Source organism: Callithrix jacchus, chromosome 4 (assembly GCF_049354715.1).
Source record: "Callithrix jacchus isolate 240 chromosome 4, calJac240_pri, whole genome shotgun sequence".
In the NCBI taxonomy this organism is placed as follows: Eukaryota; Metazoa; Chordata; class Mammalia; order Primates; family Cebidae; genus Callithrix; species Callithrix jacchus.
In genome coordinates, this window is record NC_133505.1 from 54,562,104 (window position 1) to 54,589,894 (window position 27,791).

A 27,791-nucleotide genomic window follows, 5' to 3' on the forward strand; every position below is an offset into this window, starting at 1 on the left:
CTTCCAAACATGCCTGATCATGAGACACTCAGTGCTTGTGAAAAACAGAAGTCCTCAGACACCACCTAAGATTTATTAGATCCAGAGCAGATGTCGCTGGCTGAGAGCGTGACTTCGGCGAGCAGACCGCAGGCGCGAGGGAGACGCGAGGGAGGCGAGCCGGAGCCCGAGCGCTAGCAGCAGCCCGAGTCGGTGGAGAGCACCCGGGCGCAGCCGGAGCCAGTGCTGCAGCCACGATGGCTGTGGCCATGCGGACACCGTCTAATGAAGAGCTTCGAAACTTGTCTTTGTCTGGCCATGTGGGATTTGACAGCCTCCCTGACCAGCTGGTCAAGAAGTCTACTTCTCAAGGATTCTGTTTCAACATCCTTTGTGTTGGTGAGACAGGCATTGGTAAATCCACATTAATGGACACCTTGTTCAACACCAAATATGAAAGTGACCCAGCTACTCACAATGAACCAGGTGTCCAGTTAAAAGCCAGAAGTTACAAGCTTCAGGAAAGCAACGTACGGCTGAAGTTAACCATCGTTGACACAGTGGAATTTGGAGACCAGATAAATAAAGATGACAGCTATAAGCTGATAGTAGAATATATTGACGCCCAGTTCGAGGCCTACGTGCAAGAGGAACTGAAGATTAAACGATCTCTCTTCAACTACCATGACATGAAGATCCATGCCTGCCTCTACTTTATTGCCCCTACTGGACATTCACTAAAATCCCTGGATCTGGTCACCATGAAAAAGCTGGACAGTAAGGTGAACATCATCCCAATAATTGTGAAAGCTGACACCATTGCCAAGAAAGAGCTGCACAAATTCAAGAGCAAGATCATGAGTGAACTAGTCAGCAATGGGGTCCAGATATATCAGTTCCCCACTGATGAGGAAACAGTGGCAAAGATTAACACAACGAGTGTCCATCTCCCATTTGCAGTGGTTGGCAGCACCGAAGAGCTGAAGATTGGCAACAAGATGGCAAAGGCCAGGCAGTACCCTTGGGGTGTGGTGCAGGTTGAGAATGAAAACCATTGTGATTTTGTGAAACTTCGAGAGATGCTGATCCTGGTGAACATGGAAGACTTGTGAGAGCAGACTCACACCCGCCACTACGAACTGTACGGACGCTGTAAGCTTGAAGAGATGAGGTTCAAGGACACCGACCCTGACAGCAAACCCTTCAGTCTTCAGGAGACATATGAAGCAAAAAGGAATGAATTCCTGGGTGAACTGCAGAAGAAAGAAGAAGAAATGAGACAAATGTTTGTTATGAGAGTGAAGGAGAAAGAAGCTGAACTTAAAGAGGCAGAGAAAGAGCTTCACGAGAAGTTTGACCTTTTAAAGTGGACACACCAAGAAGAAAAGAAGAAAGTGGAAGACAAGAAGAAGGAGCTTGAGGAGAAAGTGAACAACTTCCAGAAGAAGAAAGCGGTGGCTCAGTTACTACAGTCCCAGGCCCAGCAATCTGGGGCCCAGCAAACCAAGAAAGACAAGGATAAGAAAAATGCAAGCTTCACATAAAGCCTGGCAAGTCAAGAATGTTCCCGCATTCACCTGCTTTTGCAGTAATATCGTAACTCTGCCATATGTGTTCTTTAGTTTTATTTTATTTTTTTTACCCTTCCTCAAACACCAGTAACTATTATTAACTCATTTTGCTGAATGTTGTTGGGTGGTAGAAAGTGACAGAACAAGGGACTAGCTGCAAAAGCACTGTGCAGCTGGACTGTTTTTGGAAAGTAAATGATCTGCTTTTTATGCCTGTTCTGAATGGCAGCACAAAGCAGGCCTGGTACCTGTATGTCGCTTTGGACAGAGGAAAGGGGTAAAATGCTACCTGTACGTCTGACATGAAAACTCACCGCCTCAGCAGCTGACCTAAAAACCTGCATAGCCATGACAAGAGTTTGCATTTTCTTGATTATTCATCTCCATGAGTGCACAGTTCCTGAACTCACTGTCTTTTCTCCACACTTCTCCGAAGCCAAGATAGATTTGTCTGTAGACAGAATGGTGGGCAAGCATTATATTTTATTTTTACACTTGCATGACATTTTCATTTTAATCATTTTAATCAAGCTTGAGCTTGTGGGTCTGTTCAGACTGTCTCCTCTGATGGTTTGCAACTGTATCTGAATGCCTGCCTTCAAATCCTGGCCAATTTGGAGTAGACTGGTGTGAGAAAACTATGATTATGTTCACATTTTCTGGTGCATCCTTGATCCTCTCACAGACAGGGATCTTAAAGGTTAGATCATATAACATTGCTTAGTAGAAAAATCTTCTACTAAGGATGTTGGGCTTTCTACAACCCACTTACCACTAACAATAAGGAATCTTTCATAAACACACCCCAGTTTGTTCCCAGTGGGCTTAGAGGGAGGACCTGATGACTGATTCCAGGATATTTGTACTTCTAATAAAATTTTTTACTAATCATGAGAAAATGTCCACAAATACTTTCCTTAGAAAATTTGTTATAAACTGTATCATTGGCAGCACAAATTTGAGGGGACCTTGCAAATTTTAAGGTGGAAATAGGAAGGACCACAACATGACCCATAAGGCAAGAAGGTAGACATTTCCTATCCAGCTTCCTTGCCTAGTCTCCTTCCAGTATTTGGCAATAAAAAAAGAAGAAATAGAACAGCTGAAGTCTGAAATCATCATCAGGAGTTTTCCTCACCATGGCTAGCTCCACCTGCTCTTTGTCTAAGTCTTTTGCCTTATCAGGGATTAGAACTGGCCCATATGCCAGAACCTGTACTACATGCCTAATTTGCGTGGAAAAGTGCATATTTAATCTTTTCTATACTGTTCCTTTCTGATGCTTATCCTCTGTGATTGTTTTTTCCCCTCTCCTAACAAGATCCTCCCGGCTTTCTCTCTACATGTAGTCTCCTGTTCTTATTTGAAAGGATAACATTTCTCATCAACCTGCTTCCCCTCTGCATTTTCCTCTGGCCCTCATTAGTTATAGGTTAAGTAAAAATGATAAAATATGCTGCATCTCCCCTGACACACACTTTCTTTTTTGAATTTTAACAAGTCTCTATTTGATTTCAGCAAAACTTTTTCCTTTTCTTTGTCTTAGAGGAAAGAAGGAATGGTCTTCCAGGAACTGATTATGCTTAATTAGGCAAAGTAAGGAAATCAGTTTCATTGAAGCCTAAATGAAGCTGGGATACAAACCATAAACTAGACGCAGCAGCATAGTCTTCACAGGTTTGGGAGCTACTGGACCAACATTCTTGTTCTTACTTTTGTTTTCTTAAATGATTCTAGTCTAAAGCTAGCTGTGGAGCAGCCAAATAGTAGCTGGCATGTTGATGCGAACCATGGGCTGGATTTGCTCATAGGCTGTGCAGCAGACAAAAGCTTGAATATTTGTGTTGTCTGCTTGTTCCAACCACTGCTTGTGTGAGCATTTTTGTGCCTTATACAGAAAGTATACTTTTAAGTTGTTTCTTGCATCATTAAATTTTTTAAAAATGAGCTTAACAACGAAAGGCATCCAGCTGACTTTTTGATTCCAAGATTATTGACTGGATTGACTTTTTGCATTAAATTTTTCACAGCAAAATAAATCATATGGAGAGTCAGGGAATAAAGTCAAAAGAAATAAATAGAAGCTTTTTTTTTTTAATGGTTGCTTCTGAACTTCTTTCTGCCACTGCTCCTCAGCCCTGTTTAGTTTGTCATTGCTGCTCTTCTTTATTCTTTCTGTATCTATACCTTTTTTCACAGTAGTCCTTGACTCTACAGGAATAAATGATACCCTCAAATCTAACTGGATGCCCTTTCGCCTTTGCATGTAAGTACGGTAGTAAGAAACCTTTGAGATCTTTCTGAGTTTTCAAAATTAGAGAAAGCAAATGGATGGATGGATTTTTTTCTTTTCAAGGGGGGCAGGGAGGTAATGTTTGAGGTTTGAGTAGCCTTTTTTTTTTAAACTATTATTTAAAAGGCCACATTTATACTTTTTTTTACACAAAAGCCACATAAATTCCACCTCTTGACCCAAATTTGGAAATCAGAAATTACTAATCCAGACCAGCTGTGGTGGCTCATGCCTGTAATCCCAGCACTTTGGAACGCTGAGGTGGGTGGATCACTTGAGGCCAGGAGTTTTAGACCAGCCTGGCCAACATAGTGAAACCCTATCTCTACAAAATATACAAAAATTAGCCAGGTGTGGTGGCACATGCCTGTAGTCCCAGCTACTTGAGTGACTATGGCTGGAGAATTGCTTGAACCTGGGAGGTGGAGGTAGCAGTGAGCTGAGATCACGCCACTGCATTCCAGCCTGGGTGATGAAGTGAGACCCTGTCTCCAAAAACAAAAGAAAAGAAATTATTAATCCTTGCCCGTGCTGTACATAGCCTCATGGGCATCACTGGATAATTCAGAGGGGCCTTGATTCTGGCAATGCAAATAAAGCCAGAATGAGAAATTACCACCCTCTACTAGAGAAAACCAAGAAAAAAATTTTATGCCTTTATGACCACTTAATTTTCTTTTTAATCTTAGTTTAATGGTCTCTTCCTGGTGCTAACTGCTGACAGTGGCTGCCTCTTTTTTGGGGGGAGAGGAACCTATATAACTCTAGCTGGCCTTCCCCACATCTTTTCTTCAAACATAATGACCATTTTTTTTTTTTTTTTTTGCTTCTTCTGAGCTTTAAAGCTCCATAACACATGTGCTGTAGAATGTGATGGAAAAGCATTGATGAGAATTTATTGGCAATTCAGACTGTTTTCCCAACTTAGGCTCTTTATTAATTGGTTAAGGTTTTCTCCAAAAAGGGCATTTCAACAAGGGAAATTATTTATTGTAACACTGGGCGCAGATTACTTATCTTCCTTTTCTGCCTTGTGACTCACCAGCAGTAACATACACTCTCCACATCTTGTGCACCTCAAATGAAGACTTGGTTTCCTTGCTTTCTTGAGATTTTCATGACTGTTTCACATACAGACTGCTGAGTGAGGTTTTTCAGCTGTTACAGACCCACGTCCTACTGTCTCTGTGTGGTCCTACAAAAACTGTCCATTTCCATCCTTTGGCTTTGCCATTTGCACGTGTCTGGAATTGTCAACTCTCAGCTTCCAGAAGTCCTGGTTCCACTGCCAGGACTCATTCTTCAGTGGGATTTATGACCTACAAAGTCTAGTTTCTATATAGGTATGAAGGGAACTTTTTAAATAAGTTGAAAAGCTGTGAACAGCATTAGAACTTTGTCTATATTAATTTTAAAATATGCTGATATGCCTTAAACTGTAGTTGTAGATCCTTGTCATTTTGCTGTTTGGAAATAACCAATGTGCTTTCTAAAATTGTTGTGTAATCTACTTTCAGTGTTAATGCAGAATTGTCATGTATGTAAGCTGCATGTTAGACATTGTCTTTTTTTAAAAACTAAAGTAATAGTATTGACATGAAGCATATCATTTTTTCAAATATGAAAGCAATCACTTAGAAACATGCTTGGTAATTTGGCATCTGTTAAGGTAGGAGAGTGGTGGACAGGTAATCTATGCATATATCACTAGTGCCAAGACATAAAGCGGGGGAAAATATATTTTTACCCAAATGTTAAAAAAAATATATTTACTAGATCCAAATCTTCAAAGGAGGGGCTTGGGACATTTTTAACCAAAACCACAGATGATTCTGTAATTCAGCAAGTTTGAGAAACAGTAAACGAATATATACAAATGTGTTGTTTAACTGATATATTACTCTATCCGGACTCAACCCAATTAAAATGTATAGCTCTTTTAATATCTTAAATGGGCTGTGCTAATTCTGGATATTTCAAGTAGGATCCAAAGAAGGGTTTGTGGGTAAAGAGAATTCTTTTAATCACACTGTTAGGAAGAAAATGTTTATTAAATTCTACATACATTTTTTGTAGTCCCATAGTTTGAGATATAAATATACTTGGGAGAAAGCTATAGGATGACCAATGATTAGAAACATCAAATAACAATTTAAAAAATTTAAAGAAATTAAGTCCACAGGTGAGCCACTTTAGCAAGAATCTTTAAATTTGAGAAGAAATATTATCTTATTTCACCTTCTAAAATAGAATTTTTTCCACATTTTAACATCTCTGAAATCAGAATATTTCTTAAAGCGGATGGGCAACAATTTTCCTTAGTGGTATATAAAATAATAGAGTTTCTTAACAAAGGAGTTATCTTAGATTCAGTGAAATATTGAAACACAAGGCAGTGACATTTTTCTCCATCTCTATTGACACATCGTAAATGATCCAGGTCTATGTCCTTACCTGGGTGCCGCCTGTGCATCTTCATTTTCACAAGCCTGCCTACATTTGAAGCTCCAGTGCCAACTGTGCATCTCACTGGTTGCAGCCTGCCTGGTCACCCAGGCTGCAGGGATGTCTCTCATCTTCTTACAGCTCTTGTTTTCTGTAGCACCTAATTTCTGTTTTTGTTGCTTAGGATTTACGCTGCTGCTTTGTTGACCAAATACTATTTGTGCTACCTTACCATGTTATAAACGTCTTTGAACTCTAAAACTAAATTATAAACACCTTGAGCCCAGAAAATTTGCTTGTATCTCTTGCTTTCTCCCAAGGTCTAACACAGGGCTCCTACATGATAATATTCAATAAATGATGATGATGATGGCATTTAGGTAGGGTGATCACATATTTTATCATCCAGACCAAGACATTTTTAAGGTGAAAGGGGGCACAATGAATATTTATGTGGCATGACAGGCTTAAACTAGGACTATCCTGGACACTTTACATATAGATATCTTTCTCCCTACTACATTGCAAACTTTTTGAGGGTACAGATAATGTTATACTCATCCCTATTTCTACAATACAAAAAGCACAGTGCTTTGCACCTCATTAAGTACTAAATGAAGTATGATTCCTTCCCTGTCTACAAGACAAGGTTATTTCAACCAAACTTTCTAGCCTCAATCCCACTGATCCCTGAAATATTTTCCAGGAAAATTAAATTATTTTCATGGACTAACACACTTCTCTTATTTTGGTGCCTTTACCAATGCTATTCCCTCAACCAGACATTAATAGTTGCCCAAAGATATCTACATCCTAATCCCCAGAATGTACAAGTTACCTTACATGATAAAGGGGACCTAGCAGGCGTGATTAAGGCAAGGGGCTTGAGAAGGGGTGATATTATCTTGCATCATCTAGGTGGGCACAATGTGTAATCATGATGTGGAAAACTTATCAGGAAAAAAGGAGGCAGGGGAGTCAGAATCAGAGAGGGAGAGATTAGAAGATGCTTTGCAGATAAAAGTGTAAGACCATGAGTCAAGGAATATAGGTGGCCTCTAGAGGCTGGAAAAGGCAAAGAAGTGAATTCTCTTCAAGATCTCCAGAAGAAAGCAGCCCTGCAGATCCATTCTTAACTCCAGAACTGCAAGAAATTTGTGTTAGTCAAGCCACTAAGAGTGTGGTAGTTAGAGCAGTCATAGGAAGCTACTTACACTTGCTAATCTGCAAGAATTAATCAAATGCCAGCTCATCCTGAATTCATTTCCTGACTTCTTGCAGCTGAATTTCACCTCTGCATAATTTAACTTTTCTCCTTGTGGGCCTCTTTTATAGCATTTACCTCACTTGACAGTATAGTATAAACACATGTTCCCTTTTCTTAGCTTTTATTTAGATACAAGTAGTAGAAACCCAGTTAAAACTAGTTTAAGCAAAAAGATAATTTACTGAGTCATGTAAAGTGATATGTCCAAGGATGGAGCTTCAGGGAAACTTGGACCCAAGTGCTTAGTGTCATCAGGTGTTGGGCTTCAGCTCTTGGCTCTGCTTTCTTCTGTGTTACCTTCATTCTCGGTAGACTTTCCCTTTACAGTGACAGTGATGTCCACCAGCAGCTCCAATGCTAAATAGGTAATCAACAATTGTTAAATAGGTAGTATAAGGAGGTCAGCCTCCTTATACTCCTGTATCAACAATTGCTAAATAGATAGGTTTATACTCTACCCATTTAGCAATTGTTGCTGAAACACTGACTCTTTCCCAATGGTTTCAACAAAACTTTCAGAATTGAGTCATTTTGGCCTGGTCTGAGGCATGTCCCCATCAATGAACTAATTCATGTGGTTAATGGAGTAAAATTGGCTCTAAAAGCCCAAGCTTGGGTCAGGGTTAGGGTGATCAACTCACCCCAATTTGCTTGTTGCTTTTCTGATTTTAGAATTAGAAATCCCATATCCCAGGAACCTCTTCCATTTGAGACAAACCAAGATAGCTGGCACCTTAGAAGTCTTGCCCTGCAAATGAGGGGAATGACAGTCAGCCCCATCTGACTCCCATAGTCAAAGAATTGAAGGTGGGGTGGTTTCCTGGAGGAATCGCCAGAAGGAGGAGGAATGAATGCTGGGCAGGAAAAAGTACCAGAGTAGTGTCCTCTCCATTTGCTCTCCTAGATTAGAGGCACCTTGAGGGCAGGGAATAAATCTTACTCATTTTCGTATCTTTTGAAAAACTGAGCACAGGGCTCTCCACATAGGAAAGCCTCAAAAGAATTTATACTGATTCTTTCACGACTTCATTAAATAGTTGAAAAAAAATCCTTTAGAGTGAAGAATGTCTGACACGATAGTTCATGGTGGTTAATACAGAATCATTTTTTAAAGGAGTGCTTAAAAATATTTTACAAACTCAACTTGATTGAAATTATTCCAATATAATCTTACTGAAAATGGAGTAGGTGAAAAGTTTCACCAAAGAAACTTTCAAAATCACTAAAATACAATGATAAGGTCCCTTTCCCCCATTGCAATAAGATAAAGTCTGCATTGTTTACTTTGACATGTAATTTATATTAAAAAGTGAATCTTAAATACTCTCCTAGTGACTTGAAATTCAATTCTTTAGTTTCTGTTGCGTCATTGTTTAATTGGAACTGAGCAGTGGACGGTAATTGTTTTTCTTTGGGCAGGGTATGGCTTTTGCTCTGAAACCTTTTTTCTGTAACTTCTAACTTCTGACCTACTCCTTCCAGCAATGAGTTATACATCACAATTAGAAGTATAAAATAGAAATAATTGTATAGAGAGCTATGTCTTTAATTGTGAAAATAGGGTAAGGTTTTTAAAATGTTTTGTGTTAACGAATGAATGTTCAGTCTTGAGTGTAGTTCATGGGAGAAAAAGAAACTGACTTTGACATGCTGCTTCCAAATCTGACATTGCTCCATGGAGGCAAAGGCTCTAGTTGTAGTTAGTTTTTGTGAATATTTTTATTGATAAATGATATTTGTATGCATTTATGGGACAGATGTGATATTTTCTTATACATGTTGAATGTGTAACTATCAAGTCAGGGTATTTAAGGTATCTATTACTTTGAGTATTTATCATTTCTGTGAGATGGGAATGTTTCGAGTCCTCTCTTTGACATATACAATACATTGATTTTAACTATAGTCACCCTACTCTGGTATCAAACATTAGAATATATTTCTTCTATCCAATTGTATATTTGGTCAGACATTTCTCTGTAGGGTACATTCATTTGTAAATGGTAAGTTTAGACTAGTGCTTCCAGTTCATTTCAATCTCTAACATAAAATGGGTTTAAAGGCTCTCTATATTTCAAAAATTTATATAAAATTCCCTTTGCAAAAGCTGAGCTGAAAAAAACATTATAAATGAATATTATTTTACCTACCTAAATAAAACAACACTTAAGTCTAAAAATCACACTGTAAATAAGAAATTTATGTTACCATTATGTTTTCTTTTATAATCATTAAATTCCTACAATGAAACTATAGTGAACTTTGTGGCTGATTTCCCTGCACCCATTCCACCTCATTTCCATTGAGCAAAAAAGTGCAGTTTGGGAGAGAACTCAGTTCAAGATGTGGACTGCATTGGTCTACAGGTAACCATATCATTTACTGGCTCGGATTTTGACATATGACACAATTCAGTCCAAAGTGATTGAAGGAGATAGTTGCTGGAGACTTCTAAGAGACAGAGGAAGTCTGGAAGTCATTTCTGTCACTCAGTGGAAGTGAAAAATGAATTACCTGGTTTCTGTTTCTGCTGGTAGTTATATTTCCCACTACAGGAACCAGGAGCCAACTCTGTTAAAAGCCAGGTGTAAAGCTGCAAAAAACTGAGTACACCATGATATTGCTGAGTTGCTAACTCATCCAGTCCTGAAGTCTGCCTTACCTCTGGACTTCTTGTTCTACAAGGTGATAAATGTCCTTACTATAGCAAGATTTTGGCTGTGGTTGAAATGGTAAATATATAGAGAGGATAACAAAAGTTTAGGGCCAAACGTCCTTATGTGTCATTTTGTCCCTCTGTTCCTGACCCTATATCTTATAGAGCAGGAGCCCAGGCATGAGATTTCCTAATTTGACCCAGCCACAAGGGCAGTAGCAGTGGATAAAGTCCTTCTCTCCTGATGCCAATCTAGCTGCTATCTTCACCACATATTTGACCTAGATGGCACTCAGTTTTGTCCACCCTTTAAGCATACATATGCACCTAGTGAATGAACAAACAGGATATGTACAATACCTTCGAATGCCATGAAATTTAAGATCTGCTAAACTTAAATTTTATGTAACTGGACATTACATAAATTCCCCCAAAACTTGGCCTTACCCTGACTATTGTTCAAATTGGGGTACTGTTTTTGGTCATAGTGATAATATTCCCCAACCCTTAGTATGTGTCAGATACTGTGTTGAGTACTCTACTTACTTTATCTCATTCATTTGAAAATAATCGTAAGACGTTGGTATTGTGACAAGGTCTGTTTTGCAGATGAGGAAATGAAAGCTCAGATATGTTGTGACACTGGCCCATAATTGCTCTGTTGGTGAGTAACAGAGTGAGGATTCAAGCCAGGTTCCAGGGATTCAACTACATACCCTCTACCATCCCTCTAGCTCTGACAGCCCATGCCCATATTCACCAATGCAGAGGCCAACCTGAGACTTAAAACTGGAATTTATTAAGGTACAAACTAATAATCAACATAATACATCTATTGCCAAATCATCTCCATGGCTGCTTCCAGATTCTTAGTAATAGCTGTACTATAAAGTTCAAACCAAGGGGACCAACTTCAGACTTTGATATCTCAAGTCCATGACTGTAGTTTACTAATCCAGGTACTGGATTTACAGCTCTTAAATGCTTCACACTTGAGGATATTGCGTGTGATTAATATTCTTAATTTATTTATTTGGATTTTTTATTTGAGCTGGAAATACAGTAGTGAACAAGAAGAAAATACTTCTTGGAGCCTGTATTTTAACATGGGGGACAATGAACTCAATGTACGTTTAAATGTTCCATTAAATTTAATAAAGATTTAATAAGTATTTCTATACCAAGTTCTGTGTTTGGCACTACAGATACGACGAGAAAAAAGATGCTGTCCTCTTATTGCCAAGTGTGACTGGACAACCTGTTAGGGAATAATTGTACTTCTGTTTGGTAATTTCTCTTTCTGTTGGAAGGTTTACATTATTCTATTGAATAACTTTTCAATCAAAAGCAGGAGCACAATCCCACATAGAATCTGTCAAAGTAAGTACTTATTTCTCAGCTGTAACCCATTACTAGTTCCCTGCAACAGGGACTGTGCTGCTTTTAACCCTACTTGTAAACTGCATATTAAACCAGCTTCCCCGGTAAAGGTGCTCACTTGTCCAGTAACACTGCTATGGCAGATCCACGTTTCGTTTATCTCAACTCACTGGAACTGGCAGAAGCTTCTCTAGGATTGTGCCGAACTTCGTGCAGCCAAAGTTGTTTTCTTCGCGGCCACATAATCTGCCAGGTGCACATTAAGTGGCAGAAGGCCCTCGGCTTGGCAATTGCCAGAGGCCTTTTCGGGACTCGCTATTGATCTAGGATGATAAGAAAGGGGCGTGGTGAGAGATTGGAATGAACCTCTACTCTCAGGTCCAATTCGACCTCGCCAAGCACCTGTCTAACCAGTAGGAAAGAAGGTTACATTCAACTCGGTCTCCAGCATCCAATCCAAGAACATGTCTCAGACTCTGCTGCCTGGTCCAACCAGTCCGGAGTTGGTGCCGTAGACGCTGGCCAGGCAGCTGCGTACCCGAGCGGCGCAGAAAGGGAGGTTGGGGCAGTGCTCCGCTGCGCGGCTCCCGCTACTGCGCAGGCGCCTCAGGAAGAGTTCGGCCTTGCACTTCTCCCTCCAGGTCCCCTTTCATCGCAACTTCCCACGAGTGTCAGGTTCCGCGAGCGCCGAGTTCCGGCGCTGGGAAGAAGGGTGGCAGCGACTGGTGAGTACGAGCCTCGAGCGCTCGGCGTTCTGGGGGGCAATGTCACCCCCTTACCAGTCCACTAGGAGGTTTGAAAACAGAGCTAGGGAGATACTCTGACCCACTCTCCCCAACTAGACGCACATCTCTTGGGGCGCGTCGGGGATGTCCACGAAGGGACTCAAATAGCCAGGGAGGTGGCGGGCCGAGGCGGAGGCCAGTAACGGAAAAGAAAATTTACCAGGTGGTTGTGGAACTGGGGAAGGAAACCTGTGGTGCTAAGGGTGAAGGGAGAGTAGTCAGCTGAACCGTAGTGGAGGGACCAAAGGTGGAGCTGGGGTGAAAATGAGGGGAGCTGGGGCGGGGCCGCTGGGTGCCGGCCCTTGGGAGGGAAAGGCGTTTGGTTTTAAAGGAGAACCAACCATGGCATCGACATGTGTCTGTCTGAATAGTATATTGGAGTTTATTAATTATAGATAATCATATTTAAGAACTATTTTCCTATAAAACAAGCCAACCAAGCAATAAAAGGTACACTTAAGTGCTTTTTTAAGGGCTGGATTAAAAGCACTTTAATGATTTACAAGCTGTGCTTCCTTTTCCCGTCACAACCACCCATGAGATCATAGTATTCCCCTTTTACAGATGAGGAAAGTCACGCTCAGAGAAGAGAAGGGACGCGTCCAACCAAGATTGGACAACTAGTGAGAGGCAGCTTCAGGTTTACACCGGTTCTGACTCCAGAAGGTTATTTTTTTAAATCATCAGGCAATCAGACCCAAGTTTGAAGGAAGATTTGCTAACTACTGTGAAATATCAACCGCTGATTTCAGTATTATGAACTTGTATTTCTTCTCCCGCCTCTCCCCCCACCCCCCGAGATTGTTTCAATCTATTTTAAGGAAATTAAGAGCCCTGCACTTGTGCATTTTCTCCCCACCTCCACTTAAATTAGTTACAGAATATAATTTGGAAGAAATGTTGATGAAACGACAAGGAGTAATGGAGGGAGGTATTTTACTACGTAGAAAGTAATATAAGTGAAAGTATTTTGAAGATGCTAGAAAATTTTGTGTATGCTAGAAATTTCTGTGTGTTTTACAAAATTGGAGAATAATATAGAATCCTACGATTTTTAAGACCAATGAATTTTTTTAGGGAGTATATATTTTTCCTCAGACTATAAGAAAACAACTGATAATAATCTAAATGTAACTGCCTAAGTTAGTTATAGATATAGAATAAAACTCCTTTAAAGGTGTATGAGAGTTTCATGGTATTACAGAGCAGATGGCATACTAATATTGACAAATAACTTTCACCATATCCTGTAACGGTTATCCTCTCTCAGTTTCACACGGCCTAAGAATGCCAGTGAGAGTTGACTGACATGCATTCTACCCAGGCAAGAATGTCTTCCCAGAGAAGTTAGAAGGTAGTTTGTCCCATGAATTGAAGACTAACTCACACTTCCAGCTGTTGTGGGGATATCTGATTGCAGTCCAGAGAGGTCTGCTTTTTTTCTTCTCTTTGACATTTTTTTGGTGTGAAAAATTACAGAATTTATCTCAATATGTTGTAATACCACAGTTTCATTCCCTGAAAACTTTATTTTCACTCCTTGGAAACTACTTAAGAACTTCTCATTGTTGGTTTCTCTATAGCTTAACACTCCCTGTTAGAAGGAGACAGAATGTGGTAGACATGGATCTAACACTGCTAATAAAAGGCGTTCTGTCAGGAAGAGTTCTGTTAATAGTTTGGAGATTATTAATAGACTTGCAAACTTGTTGAGGACATGAAATTAGTAAGAACACGGTAAAGCAACTGATTACTTTCTGAGTCCAGCCAATCACTGAACTTTCGCTTCATCATATGCAAAAAGAGATTAGACTAAATTTCCTAACATATTTTATAGTTTCACCATAATATTCTGCCTATCATAGTACAGACTTGCTTTTTCCCAATATCTTTGTAACTAGAATAGATATAGGGAAACCAATTTTGAGGGCCTATTCTGTAACCTTTACATATCCCCAATTTACCCACAAGGAAACAGAAGCCAAGAAAAGTTGGATCTATCCAAGATCACCCATCTACTAAGTGTGAGCTCAGGTTTTGGGACCCTTCTGACTTCAGTCTAAAGTCTGTACTACTAATCCTGAGGACAAGGACTGGGGTGCTTGGATCCTAGCAGTGTACTGAGGGATTACTGAGCCACAGGATTAATAGCATCTGTTACTGGAGCATCCTTTTAACTCAAGATTTGAGGAAGCGTTTTGATTTGTATTTTGTGGGAGAGGACAGACACAGATTTTCAGTCTGCTTTGCACATGGGAAGCGGTATAAAACTTTAATCACATTAAAACACTTATGTATTATGGAATATAAAATTCACACAATTTTTGAGGTAAAATGAGATCAAAGATGTTTTCTGTTTTGTGACATCACATTAAAGATTACAATTTCACTTCCCTCTGCTCTTTTTTAAAAATAATGGTTGTATTGAGATATAAATGATACACCATTCAATTCACTCATTTGAAAAGTACAGCTTTATGGAGTTGTGCAACTGTCACCACAATCAATTTGAAAACATTTTCATCACGTCAAAAAGAAACTTTATGCCTACTGGCATTTATTATCCATTTTCCTCCCAACCCCAGCCCTAGATAGTTACTATAGTTACTTTCAGTCTCTGTAGATTTGCCTATTCTAGACATTTCATCTAATGGAATTATACAATAGGTGATCTTTTGTGACTGCATTCTGACATTTAGCATATTTATCCTGGTTGCAACATGTATCAGTACTTCCTTTTTATGCCAAATAATATTCTGTTATATGGATATATCACATTTTATTCATTCATAAGTTGGTGGACATCAAGATGTTTCCACTTCTTGATTCATAATGCTTCTGTGAACATTTGTGTACAAGTTTTTGTGTGGACATGCGTTTTCATAGTTCTTGGGCACATACCTAATAGTAGAATTGCTGGGTTATATGGTAGCCCTATGTTTAATCCTTGGAAGACTGCCAGAATATTTTCTGAAGTGGCTGTACCACTTTACATTTCCACTAGAAGTTTATAAAGATTTCAATTTCTCTATCAATAATTGTTGTTAGCTATTATTTAATCATCTTTCTGGGTGTTAAGTGGTATCTTGTGGGTTGGTTGCATTTTTCTGATGAATAATGATGTTGAGCATCTTTTCATGTGCTAATTCGTCATCTTTGTCTTCTTTGGAGAAATATCTTTTTCAGATCATGCTCTTTTTTTAATTGGATTATTTGACTTTTATTAATGAGTTGTAGCAGTTCTTTATATAGTCTAGATACTAATCTCTTATTGGATTTATGATTTGCAAATATTTTCTTCCATTCTCTGGGTTGTCTTTTCACTTTCTTAATGATATTCCTTAAAGCGCAAGACTTGTTAATTTTGAAGTCCAGTTTATTTCTCTTTTTCGTCACTTGTGCTCTTGGTGTGGTATCTAAGAAGGCTTTGCCTAATCCAGGGTTGCAAAAATTTACTCCTGCATTGTCTTTTAAGATCTTTACAGTTTTAGCTCTTAATCTAGGTCTGTGATCTATTTTGAATAAATTTTTCTGTATGGTATGAGGTGGGGGCTCCAATTTGTTCTTTTGCATGTGGATATTCAGTTGTCCCTGCACCATTTGTTGAATTATCTTGGCATCCCTCTGCTCATAGAGGTAAATCTACTGGAAAATTTTTGGGATTTTCCTGTATGGAATATACTAAATGGGATATACTATGATATTCCATTTGTAGTAATTTCTCTAACAGCTTAGCTTTAAAAATAATATATTATGATATATGAATCTCCAACACACTGTTACAAATAGATACTCATAAATTTATGTGAGTATCTATTTGTAAGATAAAGATACTGTGCCACCTATTTGCTGATTTAACTCTATTCTGTTATTTGGTGTTATAGTACAAAATTGAAGTGTAAAGCCTGTCTTTCTTTTTCCAGGATGATAGCCTGATTTATTATTTTGGTTATTTATGCTCCTGTTTTGATTATTATATATTTGAAAAGTATAAGTTGTTTGTCACCTAATACATGGCACATGCATATACTTTTGTGTTATGGAATTAGTGATAGTAGATATTTGTTTAATGATTTTTTAAAAAATGACCCAGGTGACTGCTGTGTCAGACATAATATTTCTGACCCAGTTTCTTCATATGTAGGAACTCACTTTAGGATATCCTGGAAATACAAATGAATACTGAAGAACTATTATAGGCCACCAAGATGAATCATGATTATCCTTTACATGTTGTTGTAATACATTTCAGAAAAATTGTGACAATGAAGTATGATGAATAGAAATTCAAGTTGACAGTTATTTCTGTAATTATTTCACACTAATTTGCATGCAAGTTGGGCTTGGATATTGGAGGGGCTTGAATGTGAGACTGAGGCAGGGGGACCTTTTGAATAAATTTAAATTAAGGGAACATGAACAGAGCTGTGCCCAGGGAGACTGAATTGGCAGCAGATGTGAGGTGAGAAAGTGGAAGGTGGTTGAGGTAGAAAGGTGAATTAAGGCACAAAAGTGCTCTGGACAAGAGGTATTGAGGACTATAGAAGTATACCAGTAGTAGAGATGGATGAGTGGGTAGCTGTTAAAAATGCTTGGTTTCAAATGCAGGTTTCTGGCCTCTACTCTTGGCTGACTGAATCAGAATCTTCTAGTTACAGTGACTTGACAGCTGCACTTTTAACAAGCTCCCTTCAGTGATTTTTATGTCTGATGTGCTGTATTAGATGATACAAAGATAGAATTGACTAGACTGGCAACGGATCATATACTCAGGGGATCTCTTTGTGACTGAGAGAATGGTGAAACTGTTTTAAAGGATTGGGAACTAAGGAAGGGGGAAAGATTTGGAGATACGGAGAATGCATTCCATCTGACACATATCAGATTGGACTTGGCAGCAGAACAGCTGTGCAGTGGGACAGGATTGGTTGGGAATATAAAATAGTTACACAGGGAAAGATCCTGAGCAGTAAATAGTGTTTTTCAAAAAGTAAATTTATGAGTATTTTTCCCAATGAGAAGATACTGTGCCACCTATTTGCTGATTTAAAAGTCTACTCTCTTATTGGAAACAAATATTTGGGTATGGGGAACTATACTTAGAGAAACCAGGGAATCTACTCAATCCAAGCTTTCATGGAGATCTGCATGCTCTTGACACAAGTTCTAAAATTGTAGCAACCCACATGATATTGTCCACTGACTGAACCCAGTTAAAACTCTCTGAGGGAGGAGTTAAGTAGTACTTAAACACTGTTGGGGGAATAAAATATTGAATGAAAGGGAAGTACTATTGTCTAGATTCTTGATAGCTGAAATTGCTGAGATATGATTAGGGCTGTGTCTGGAAATACCCGTATGCCTCCTCTATGACTCATTAGGTTTATTACTCTGTCCTTTGGAGAGGTGGTTTTGTTCCTCTGCATTATTTTTGGTTATTGGGTAGCACCAGGAACAAATTTCTCATGCACCACATTCAGAAGGCAGCCTATCTCAGGCTAAAATAGTAGAGATGTTCTGATCCCAAGATCATCATAAATCAGATTCTGTGCCTTTGGTCTGCATAATTTTAACTCAGTTTTTTAGAGGATCACAGCCTCTGTCAGTATTTGACCACAAGTACATGGATCCTCCGGGTGGTATGTTTGAAAGAAAGAGAAAAAGTCTCTCTAAGTATTTTCAGTCTACTTGAGAGAAAACACAATAAATGACTCCTGAACTTCATAATCATATTAGTTAACTCACTGCTCTTCATACCTTGGACCTCAACGTGCAGACCCGTTACCATACCCAGGGTCTTCTTACTCTGAAATCATGCATTCACTTGCTGCATTCTAACTTCAATCCCAGATTTGTGTAATTTCACTAAATGTTACTCTTAACTAATCTTAATTACTTATTGGACTTCACCAGAACCTCTAGTTGAAAAACTCCTCTACTTCTCACTTACATCTGTCAGTTTCAGCTTAGATGCTGTAGCCCAAATTTCAGTTGCTCTTTAGTCAACATCTTCAACTTTCTTTGTCATCCTTCAGTTTCTGGCACAATTTCAAATCCAGGTAGGATCAGCTGTCCGTTTTGTTCATGTTTGTGCCAGGTTTACTGAGTTGCTAGGGAAAACCAGTCAACTGTGTCACTATGAAAATTCATGACAGCTGACAACACTGATTCCCGTTCTACTGTTTCCTTACAGGCTCTCCCATCCTCCACATTAACGATTTCAGCCATTCTTTCTGTTCCTCAGATCTCTGAACCTTTTACCACTCTACTCCGTCTCGATAATTAACCCTACCTCTGGCAACTCTCTTCACCTCCAGCCTTCAAACCGGTCAGCTCCCCTACCTTTGCTCCTTCTCTCCTGTTACAATGGAACAGGCATCCTGTCCATCTAAAGTGAATCATGCCTAAATCACCTGTCCTATTTTCTTAGAGACCAAAGAAGACAGAGACTGAAGGCAGGGAGATTTATTAGTGAAAAGCTGTTTCTGTCATCAGTGAATTGATTTTTTAAAAAAGAACAAAGAATCAGAGATAGCTTTAAGCCTAGTGTATTAGTGAAAATAGTTATTGGTAGCAAAATGGAAGTTTAAGAGGGATGTGGTGATGTAATTTATTTCAATAACTGTTGAATTTCTTTTTTTTTTTTTTTTTTTTCTTTTTGAGACGGAGTTTTTTGCTCTTGTTACCCAGGCTGGAGTGCAATGGCGCAATCTCCGCTCACTGCAACCTCCGCCTCCTGGGTTCAGGCAATTCTCCTGCCTCAGCCTCCCAAGTAGCTGGGATTACAGGCACGCACCACCATGCCCAGCTAATTTTTTGTATTTTTAGTAGAGACAGGGTTTCACCGTATCGACCAGGATGGTCTCGATCTCTTGACCTCGTGATCCACCCGCCTCGGCCTCCCAAAGTGCTGGGATTACAGGCTTGAGCCATCGCACCCGGCCCCACTGTTGGATTTCTTCATAAGTTACTGAACCATTGAAGTCCCTGTAGGCTTTGTATGTTTGTTAGTCAACTTCATGTGACTATTGGGGCATGTACAGACTGATGGGGGTCCTTTTTCTCAATGGCATTTATTTCTTATTCCTCCCTTTTTATTAGCAATATTTTTCAACAAGAACTGGTGATAAACCAATTTGGTAGAATTTCCACCAATTATTTCTGCGGGTTAAAGGAACTGTAGGGTGCAATTTATTAAACTGGAAAAATAATCCTTATCTCTGGAGCCTCTGAAAGCTTGGCATTAACTTAATGTTATACAAAAGAATCATTTTAGTTTTTGCATCTATTTTTATTAAGGCTTTAGAAGAATTTCTAATGTGGTAAATGAGCAAGACACCCAAGAAGGAGTATTGACGTGGAGTATAAAAATGGCCCATATGGTACTGGGAGGGGAACATCACACACTGGGGTTTGTTGGGAGTTGAGGGGCTGGGGAGGGACAGCGGGAGTAGGGAGGTTGGGGAAGGATAACATTGGGAGAAATGCCTGATGTAGGTGACGGGGGGGATGAAGACACCAAACCACCATGGCATGTATGTACCTATGCAACAGTCCTGCAAGATCTGCACATGTACTCCAGAACTTAAGGTACAATAAAAAATAAATAACTTTTGAAAAATGGCCCATATGAAGGATAGAGTAGGGCATATATATAAATAGGAAATTGGACAAGTAAAGACAATTTTTATTTTTTCCAATTTTAGCTTTTAGTTATCTCTAAATAAATGGCATTATTTAAGCTAATATAGGTAAAGCTGGCATATATATGTTGGTTCTCTTCTTCTGTGAGCTAAAATTCTGAAACTTAACCCAAATAAAATAGCTTTACTACTTATAAATTGTGTTTTTACATTTTAGGAACCCCGATTGCTGTCCTTCAACGTGTTCATGATGAAGTTATTAGTAATACTTTTGTTTTCTGGATTTATAACTGGTTGTAGAAGTGACTCTTCCTCTAGTTTGCCACCTAAGTTACTACTAGTGTCCTTTGATGGATTCAGAGCTGACTATCTGAAGAATTATGAATTTCCTCATCTCCAGAATTTTATCAAAGAAGGTGTCTTGGTAGAGCATGTTAAAAATGTTTTTATCACAAAAACATTTCCAAACCACTACAGTATTGTGACAGGCTTGTATGAAGAAAGCCATGGCATTGTGGCTAATTCCATGTATGATGCAGTCACAAAGAAACATTTTTCTGACTCTAATGACAAGGATCCTTTTTGGTGGAATGAGGCAGTACCTATTTGGGTGACCAATCAGCTTCAGGAAAACAGATCAAGTGCTGCTGCTATGTGGCCTGGTACTGATGTACCCATTCACAATACCATCTCTTCCTATTTTATGAATTACAGCTCCTCAGTATCATTTGAGGAGAGACTAAATAATATTACCATGTGGCTAAACAATTCGAACCCACCAGTCACCTTTGCAACACTCTATTGGGAAGAACCAGATGCAAGTGGTCACAAATATGGACCCGAAGATGAAGAAAACATGAGCAGAGTGCTGAAAAACATAGATGATCTTATTGGTGACTTAGTCCAAAAACTCAAGATGTTAGGGCTGTGGGAAAATCTCAATGTGATTATTACAAGTGATCATGGGATGACCCAGTGTTCTCAGGACAGACTGATAAAGTTGGATTTCTGCATCGATCGTTCTTACTACACTCTTATAGATTTGAGCCCAGTTGCTGCACTACTTCCCAGAATAAGTAAGTAAACTTTCAGCGGAGGGAAACTATTAATTGAATGTGGCAATTGATTGAGGGGAGTGAGTTGTTTAAAAGAATGAAGCTCTGGCTTCTTGTAATTTAGAACCATATACTCAGAGTGGGATTATATTTATTTTTTCCTCTTATTTACAAGTTTAGAGCAGTTGGCTTATGGTTTAGTTATGTGGCTTGTGGTTTAATTTAAAAGTGAGTATTTCTTTGCTTTTGATATATCTCTTAATTATTTGCACTAATGGTAAAAGGAATTTTTTTTCCTTAAACATCTTGGATTTTAGTATGTGATATTTAGCAGAGATAGTGTGAGGTACCTTTCTTCTACTGATCAGAGAATTAGTAGTTAATAGTAACATGTAATTAGTTTATAGGTACTTAGGGAAGACACACCTGGAAAATATCCACTTTCTATAGAAGTCCACCATGATAATCCACGAAGTGAAACAGATTTGTTAGTTTGAGAAATGTGTGTGTATGTGTGTATCAGTCCCCAACACTGTCACATTATTATTGCTCTGTTTTTTTAAGAAGAAAGTGATTTAATAGATGACATTATCTATAATTTACTTCTAGTTATTCTAGTTTGACATATTTTTTCCTTATCAATCATAACTTGTTTCCTTTGCTGTTTCCTTTTTCCTCAGATAGAACAGAGGTTTATAACAAACTGAAAAACTGTAGCTCTCACATGAATGTTTATCTCAAAGAAGATATTCCCAACAGATTTTATTACCAGCATAATGATCGAATTCAGCCCATTATTTTAGTTGCCGATGAAGGCTGGACAATTGTGCTAAATGAATCTTCACAAAAATGTAAGTATTTAGATGAGATATTTCTGTTGTATCCTAACAAATCATACATTGTGATACTGTTCTGTTAAGAGGGTACTTTGATTTAAAGATATTTACACAGAATAATTAGTTCAGTTTTCAACTAGGTAATTCTCAGATCTTCATTTAATAGCAATTTACAGTAATCACAATTTCACCTTTAAATTAGAAAGCAACTTAAGAGTAAAAGCATAGTCCTGCTTTCTTTCCAAAATTACAATTACTGTCAGTAATTTTCAAGATTCATTCTCTTGATTTATAGAAAATAAAAGAAAGAAGTAAAGACACAGTGAACAGGGAGCGATCAGCTAGTCTTTTTTCTTGTGTGTATTAAAAAAAAATATCTGAGTAATCTTAAGTCTTCCCCAGTGACAAAATAATTTACCTGAATGCTACAGCTGTTTAGAATACTGAGCAAAAACCAGAAAGTAACCAAACAAAAAAATCCAGCAAGTAAACAAAATAGCTGTATCAAAATCTCTCCTAGCACAGATAAAATGCATAGGGGAGAGTTACAGGTCTTGCTTCAAACTGAAGCTTATTTATCCATATTTCACATTCAATTCAAAAACTTTTTTTAAATCTAATTTTATGGTCTGTAGCAGGAGTCAGCAAACTTTTTCAGTAAAGGGCCAGATAAAAAATAGTTTCTTTGTGGGCCAGCTAGTCTCTGTCTCAGCTACTCAACTCTGCCTTTACTGTGTGAAAGCAGCCATAGACAACATGTAAACAAATTGAAGTGGTGTGTTTCAGTAAAACATTGTTTACAAAAAGGATGGAGGGCTAACCTTGGCTGTAGTGTAGAGTTCCCTGATTTATAGCAATTCAGAAGTATCAGGCAAGCATAGGACATACTCAGGGCCAGTGAAGTTTGTATATTATTTACATTGATGTAACGTTCCATATTCATTGTTGAAAACTGAAAATATAGAAAAGAGAACAAAACTATCTGTAATCCCCTAGTACAGATTTATAGGCAAATGTTAATTGTGGGAATCCCCCCCCAATCCAATCTTTTTTCTATTATATGATTGTGTGTGTGTGTGTGTGTGTGTGTATTTTAATATTATTGAAATCTTTATATATATGTATGTGTATATATATATATATATATATTTATATTCTGCTTTTGGTCATATAGGTTATTCTTATAATGAAATATTTCAAACATACAACCAAAAAATAATATAACAAATAACAATATACTCATCACTCAGTCATCCGTACTTAGTATGAAAATAGGAGCTTATTCAATACAACTGGTGTACATTCAATGGCAACATTTGTTAAAATAGAGCTAAAAATTGGGAATCTATTATTGGAATTATATTAGGAACTATCACATGCTTTTCCTTAAGTCTAACTTTTACTGGGATCATAAATTAGCATCATCAGGTTAGACAACACATTCCGTTCAAGATCCCTCCTGTAATATTTTCAGTTATCTGGCCCTCTTGATGTTGGAGTGTTTATTACCTGTGAGTAAACCTGTAGCACATTATGTCATCCTCTTTCTTATCACAGGAACAGTTGAGATATGTTAGGCTACAGATGTTCTTTTTCTCCATTTGCTGGTCTTACTCACCTCTGCTCTCCCCAGTTACACAGAACCCTCAGCCTGACCACTCTCTTTATCACTGGTGCTGTTTGCAGTAAGCTCTTGCAAATGGTGCTGAGATTGATAGGTGAAGTAAGTGGTACTAGGGCTGAAAGATAAGTATATCAGGTTGAGAAGTGGTGGTAAAGTCTGGGGCTACGACCAATTGGGAAAAGGGATGTGTGTGTGTTTGTATGTGTGTGTGTGAGTGAGTGAGTGTGAGAGGGAAACATAGCTGAGTTGAAGAAATAGAAATTTTTATTTCTGGCCCTTTTCTGAAAGAATTGAATGTGTATATACTAGAAGCAAGTTATTTTGTCCTAAAAAATCTGATATTATTTACTGATGTTGTTTTGTTCTTTTTCAGTAGGTGATCATGGTTATGATAATTCTTTGCCTAGTATGCATCCATTTCTAGCTGCCCATGGACCTGCATTCCACAAAGGCTACAAGCATAGCACAATTAACATTGTGGATATTTATCCAATGATGTGCCACATCCTGGGAATAAAACCACATCCCAATAATGGGACCTTTGGTCATACTAAGTGCTTGTTAGTTGACCAGTGGTGCATTAATCTCCCAGAAGCCATCGCAATTGTTATAGGTGCACTCTTGGTATTAACCACACTAACATGCCTCATAATAATCATGCAGAATAGACTCTCTGTACCTCGTCCATTTTCTCGACTTCAGCTACAAGAAGATGATGATGATCCTTTAATTGGGTGACATGTGCTAGGGTTTATACAAAGTGTCTTTGATTAATCACAAAACTAAGAATGTATCCAAGGAATGGTGTTGTAACTATGAAAAAGAGTACTTTGAAAGACAAAGAACTTAAACTAAGCATGTTAAAATTATTCTTTTTTTCCTTGTGTTATGTTTCAGTTGCATTTGCTAATAAGATAAACCTGACCATAGTAAAATTGCTAGTAATTCATTAGGTAACTTCAACCCTAACTAGAAATACTAAAAATGCCTTTTGAGAAAAATACTTCCTCTGCTTTTATTTTGCAGTGAAGATGTGATACATCTTGAAATGAAAATATACCAAAATTTAGTAGGCATGTTTTTCTAATACATTTATATATTTGTAAAAAAAACAACAGAAATCTTTATGCAATTTGTGAGTTTTGTATATCATGAAGGAAAAGGTTCCTATATTTTTATACATTTAGTTTGTACTCAAGTACCCTCTTGAGGTAGTAAATGCTCTGTGATGGTTAATAAAATTAGACCAGACAGAAAAGATATAGCAAATGAAGAAATATTTAAGGAAACCTATTAAAACAGAAAACAACTGAGACCAATTGATAAAAGCTTGAGTTGTCACCATTATGTCTTAAGTTGTTGGTCTTAAAGGTTATATCTTTTGAAGATTATTGTTAATAAGAAATTCAGAAGAAATGACAGAGAAGTGCTTTTTCCTCTATCTGTGCTTAATGCCTTTATGTAAGTTACTTAGTTGTTTGTGTGTGCCTGTGCAAGTGTGTTTGTGTGGACATTATGTGACCTACTATAGAAGGAGGTCAGAGATGGACTGTGGCCGGGTTTCCACATTCCCAAAGAACACAGATCTCAGGAAAGGTTATTTTTGCACTTCATATTTGTTTACTTTCTCCTAACTCACAAGTTAAAATCATAACTTAATTTTATTAACTTTTACTCTCTCATATTTATTGTAACCTGAGGTTTCCTAATGCTGCAGAAAGAATTTATGACCCGAATATAAATCTGAATTTGACTGGGACAGAATGAGGAATGGAGATTTTTGTATTTATTTTTGGGACTTTATGCCTTACTTTTTAGGCTATAGAATAGTTAAGAAATTTTAAACAGAATTTAGTGTCTTTTGGTGTTTTACACCATTCATATTTTAAGTGGCAGAATAGTTTTAGTGCTGCCTCCACTTTTTTTTCCAGTATTTGCATCACAGAAATAATCCTTCTGTTTAACATGTTTGTTCAGAGCCAAGGGTTTATTGTGAAGAACTGTCATCCTGTCTTTGCTAGTACCTTCTAGTAATCAAAAGTAATATGAAGAAACTAAGTTGTGGCAGACTATATTATATTTAATAGGGGAAAAATTGGGCTCATGAACCATTCATCAGTATGCAAGACAAGCAGTTAACAGTATGATCTTTGAAGTTTCGATAATATAAAATAAACTTGGTAACTGTTTTACAAATATAACAGTATAATAAATAGGCAGCCCAGTTGAATGTTGATTATCTATGATGGTAAAAAGCAACAGTGGTGCCAGTCATCAAGCATACAATGCATCCTATTGAGTCACTGCTGATTTCTTGAGCCTGGTATTTGCTGCCTATTGTATTTGGGGTTGTTGAGAGGCATTTTCAAACCCTGTATAAATAATCTATGCTGTTGGTCATAAGTTGACTATATTAAAACCAGTAAAATAAATAAAACCCAACAGTACTAATTTTGCTTTTTGACAAATTTTATTTCCAATTTTTTTTCACAAAAGATAGTTATCCTAAAGATTAATAGTTGATCTGAACAGAGTAATAGAAAAGTTCTACTTTAATTTCCATTAAAAAACAAATAGCATTGACACATTTAAAGCTTTTCATTTAAAGTAGTGGATTTTTTGAAGTATCTAAGATAGCAGCAGAATAATTTATACTTGGTCCTTGCAATGGTATGAGTTTTAATGATTGCATTAGGTTGGTTGGTGGTTATGACTTTCAGAAATCTATACTCAACTCATGAGTGGATTTTATGTAGAATGGAATAGGAAGGAATGTTCTTTATCTTAACCCATTCAACAAGACATTTACCTATTTGTCTTTCCTTACATTCTCAAAATATTAACTTGAATTGTAAATTAAGCAAAAATTTAAAAAGTATATGTCGATGGGACAAGAAGAATAGTATTTATTTAATAAAAACATATATATTATATTGAACTGTGTTAATTCATTTGTATCTTTAAAAAAATTACCACTGTTCAAGTCTATGACTCCTTTAGTGCACTGAGAAAACGTTATAGTAAAACTAGCCTTTCACATTAAGGTTTTGGTATGTATTTTGTTCAATAACTAATATGCTGCTCTGTTTTCTGGGTGGTAGAAAGTATTTGGTTCCAGGAAACATTTAATTGTTCATGACAACAAAACCCCAAGGTAATAGAAAAAGTTTTCATTAAGTGTTTTTTATTCAGTCAGTGAATTCAGAATAAGTACATTCATGTATAACATAGGGACAATGCTGCTGCTATTTATATGCAATTCTTCTGATAAACAGCGATGAATACAACATATTTCAATGTTTGTGTATAGGTTTTGCATTATTATTTCATAGGTTTGGCAGAGGAATTTGTAGATAAATTCTTGGCACATTAAAGGATTAAAATGTTTTTACATTGTTCTTGGGTGTCTCCCTCTTGTGCCCGTACCTGATAGGCTATGGATGATTGCATTTAATTCCTTTTATTTGGATGGTTTTACTTCCTTGTTAACACATAACATTATACATGAACGTTATACATGAAGGAGATGGAAAATGTGTATTTATTGTCAATTCTTGAAATAGTGTGTAAATAAAATAACATGAGTGTGCTTTAAAGAAATATCTTTGTAGTGCCTTAATTTAAATTAAAATATTTTTGACTATATTGTTTGAATTCAGAATTAATGAATTTGTTCATGATTTTTAAAATTTGTGTGAATAAAATCTACCAAAATATCCTTACTGTAATTATTAAAGTTCAGTGTCACTGGTGATTTTTACATTTGTTACCTTCTTGCAAAATATACTTACTGTGCTAGATATTGATATGACTTAGTTATATTATAGAAGCCCACATAGGTATTTATTAGGATTTTTAAAATCTCTTTAACAAAAATTTTAAAACAATGTATACACACACAATCCAGCATAAGGACATCATTGGAAAGAAAGCCAAGATAAGTTTTGCAGAGCCTCCAGAGCTATAATTTATTGGCTTATGGTAGAAGAGAAGAGGTTTGAAAAAACTGATTATAAAATAGTAGGGATGGTGGGGGAGGCATTACAATAGATAAACTTTGTTTTGTACATAGCCATAGGTATTTAATGACTTATCCAGTGGAATATAGATTCAGCAAGGCTCCCTCTACTAGAGCAGTAATTAATTCACTTTCTATTTTTATATTAAGAGAACACTGCTAAGAATTGTAGGAAAACAAAAGAATTAATGGCACTTTCTTTACTCTGAAACAGAGAATTCTTTTAAAAGTGGTAAAAC

General features: G+C 37.4%; 1 protein-coding gene, 1 long non-coding RNA gene and 1 pseudogene across 6 annotated transcripts in view; 2 read left to right on the forward strand and 1 right to left on the reverse strand.

Moving 5' to 3' along the window:
• LOC118152869 (uncharacterized) overlaps nucleotides 1-12,188 on the reverse strand; it is a 36,792-nt gene extending 24,604 nt beyond the window's left edge. The window contains exons 1-4 of one of the 2 annotated variants that reach the window (XR_004741817.3): nucleotides 12,022-12,188; nucleotides 11,710-11,914; nucleotides 8,197-8,303; nucleotides 2,894-7,912 (exon numbers count right to left, since the gene is read on the reverse strand). This is a non-coding gene — a long non-coding RNA (uncharacterized LOC118152869). Of the gene's footprint in view, nucleotides 1-2,893; nucleotides 7,913-8,196; nucleotides 8,304-11,709; nucleotides 11,915-12,021 lie in introns of those variants that run through there. The other variant, XR_004741818.3, reaches the window with a different exon arrangement.
• Nucleotides 151-1,611, forward strand: LOC108591194 (septin-11 pseudogene; annotated as a pseudogene). Its single transcript, XR_013534249.1, has one exon. The product of XR_013534249.1 is annotated as a septin-11 pseudogene (transcript).
• ENPP4 (ectonucleotide pyrophosphatase/phosphodiesterase 4) lies at nucleotides 12,181-27,270 on the forward strand. Of its 3 annotated transcripts, none has more exons than XM_008994526.4 (4): nucleotides 12,181-12,316; nucleotides 20,237-21,095; nucleotides 21,755-21,925; nucleotides 23,908-27,270. In XM_008994526.4, the coding sequence occupies exons 2-4, from the start codon at nucleotides 20,267-20,269 to the stop codon at nucleotides 24,270-24,272; spliced, it is 1,365 nt and encodes a 454-aa protein (XP_008992774.1). In that variant the 5' UTR covers nucleotides 12,181-12,316; nucleotides 20,237-20,266; the 3' UTR covers nucleotides 24,273-27,270. The 3 variants fall into 3 exon arrangements, with proteins under 3 accessions (XP_008992774.1, XP_008992775.1, XP_078225458.1); XM_008994527.4 differs by having other exon boundaries at nucleotides 23,911-27,270; XM_078369332.1 differs by lacking the exon at nucleotides 12,181-12,316 and adding an exon at nucleotides 12,452-12,539.
• The last annotated feature ends 521 nt before the right edge of the window (nucleotides 27,271-27,791 follow it).

Bases quoted from the DNA above. Each gene is read 5' to 3' on its own strand.
- ENPP4 (XM_008994526.4), top strand. From the start codon at position 20,267: ATGATGAAGTTATTAGTAATACTTTTGTTTTCTGGATTTATAACTGGT. The intron at 21,096-21,754 runs GTAAGTAAACTT...CTTTTTCCTCAG, and splicing joins TGCACTACTTCCCAGAATAA to ATAGAACAGAGGTTTATAAC. The intron at 21,926-23,907 runs GTAAGTATTTAG...GTTCTTTTTCAG, and splicing joins AAATGAATCTTCACAAAAAT to TAGGTGATCATGGTTATGAT.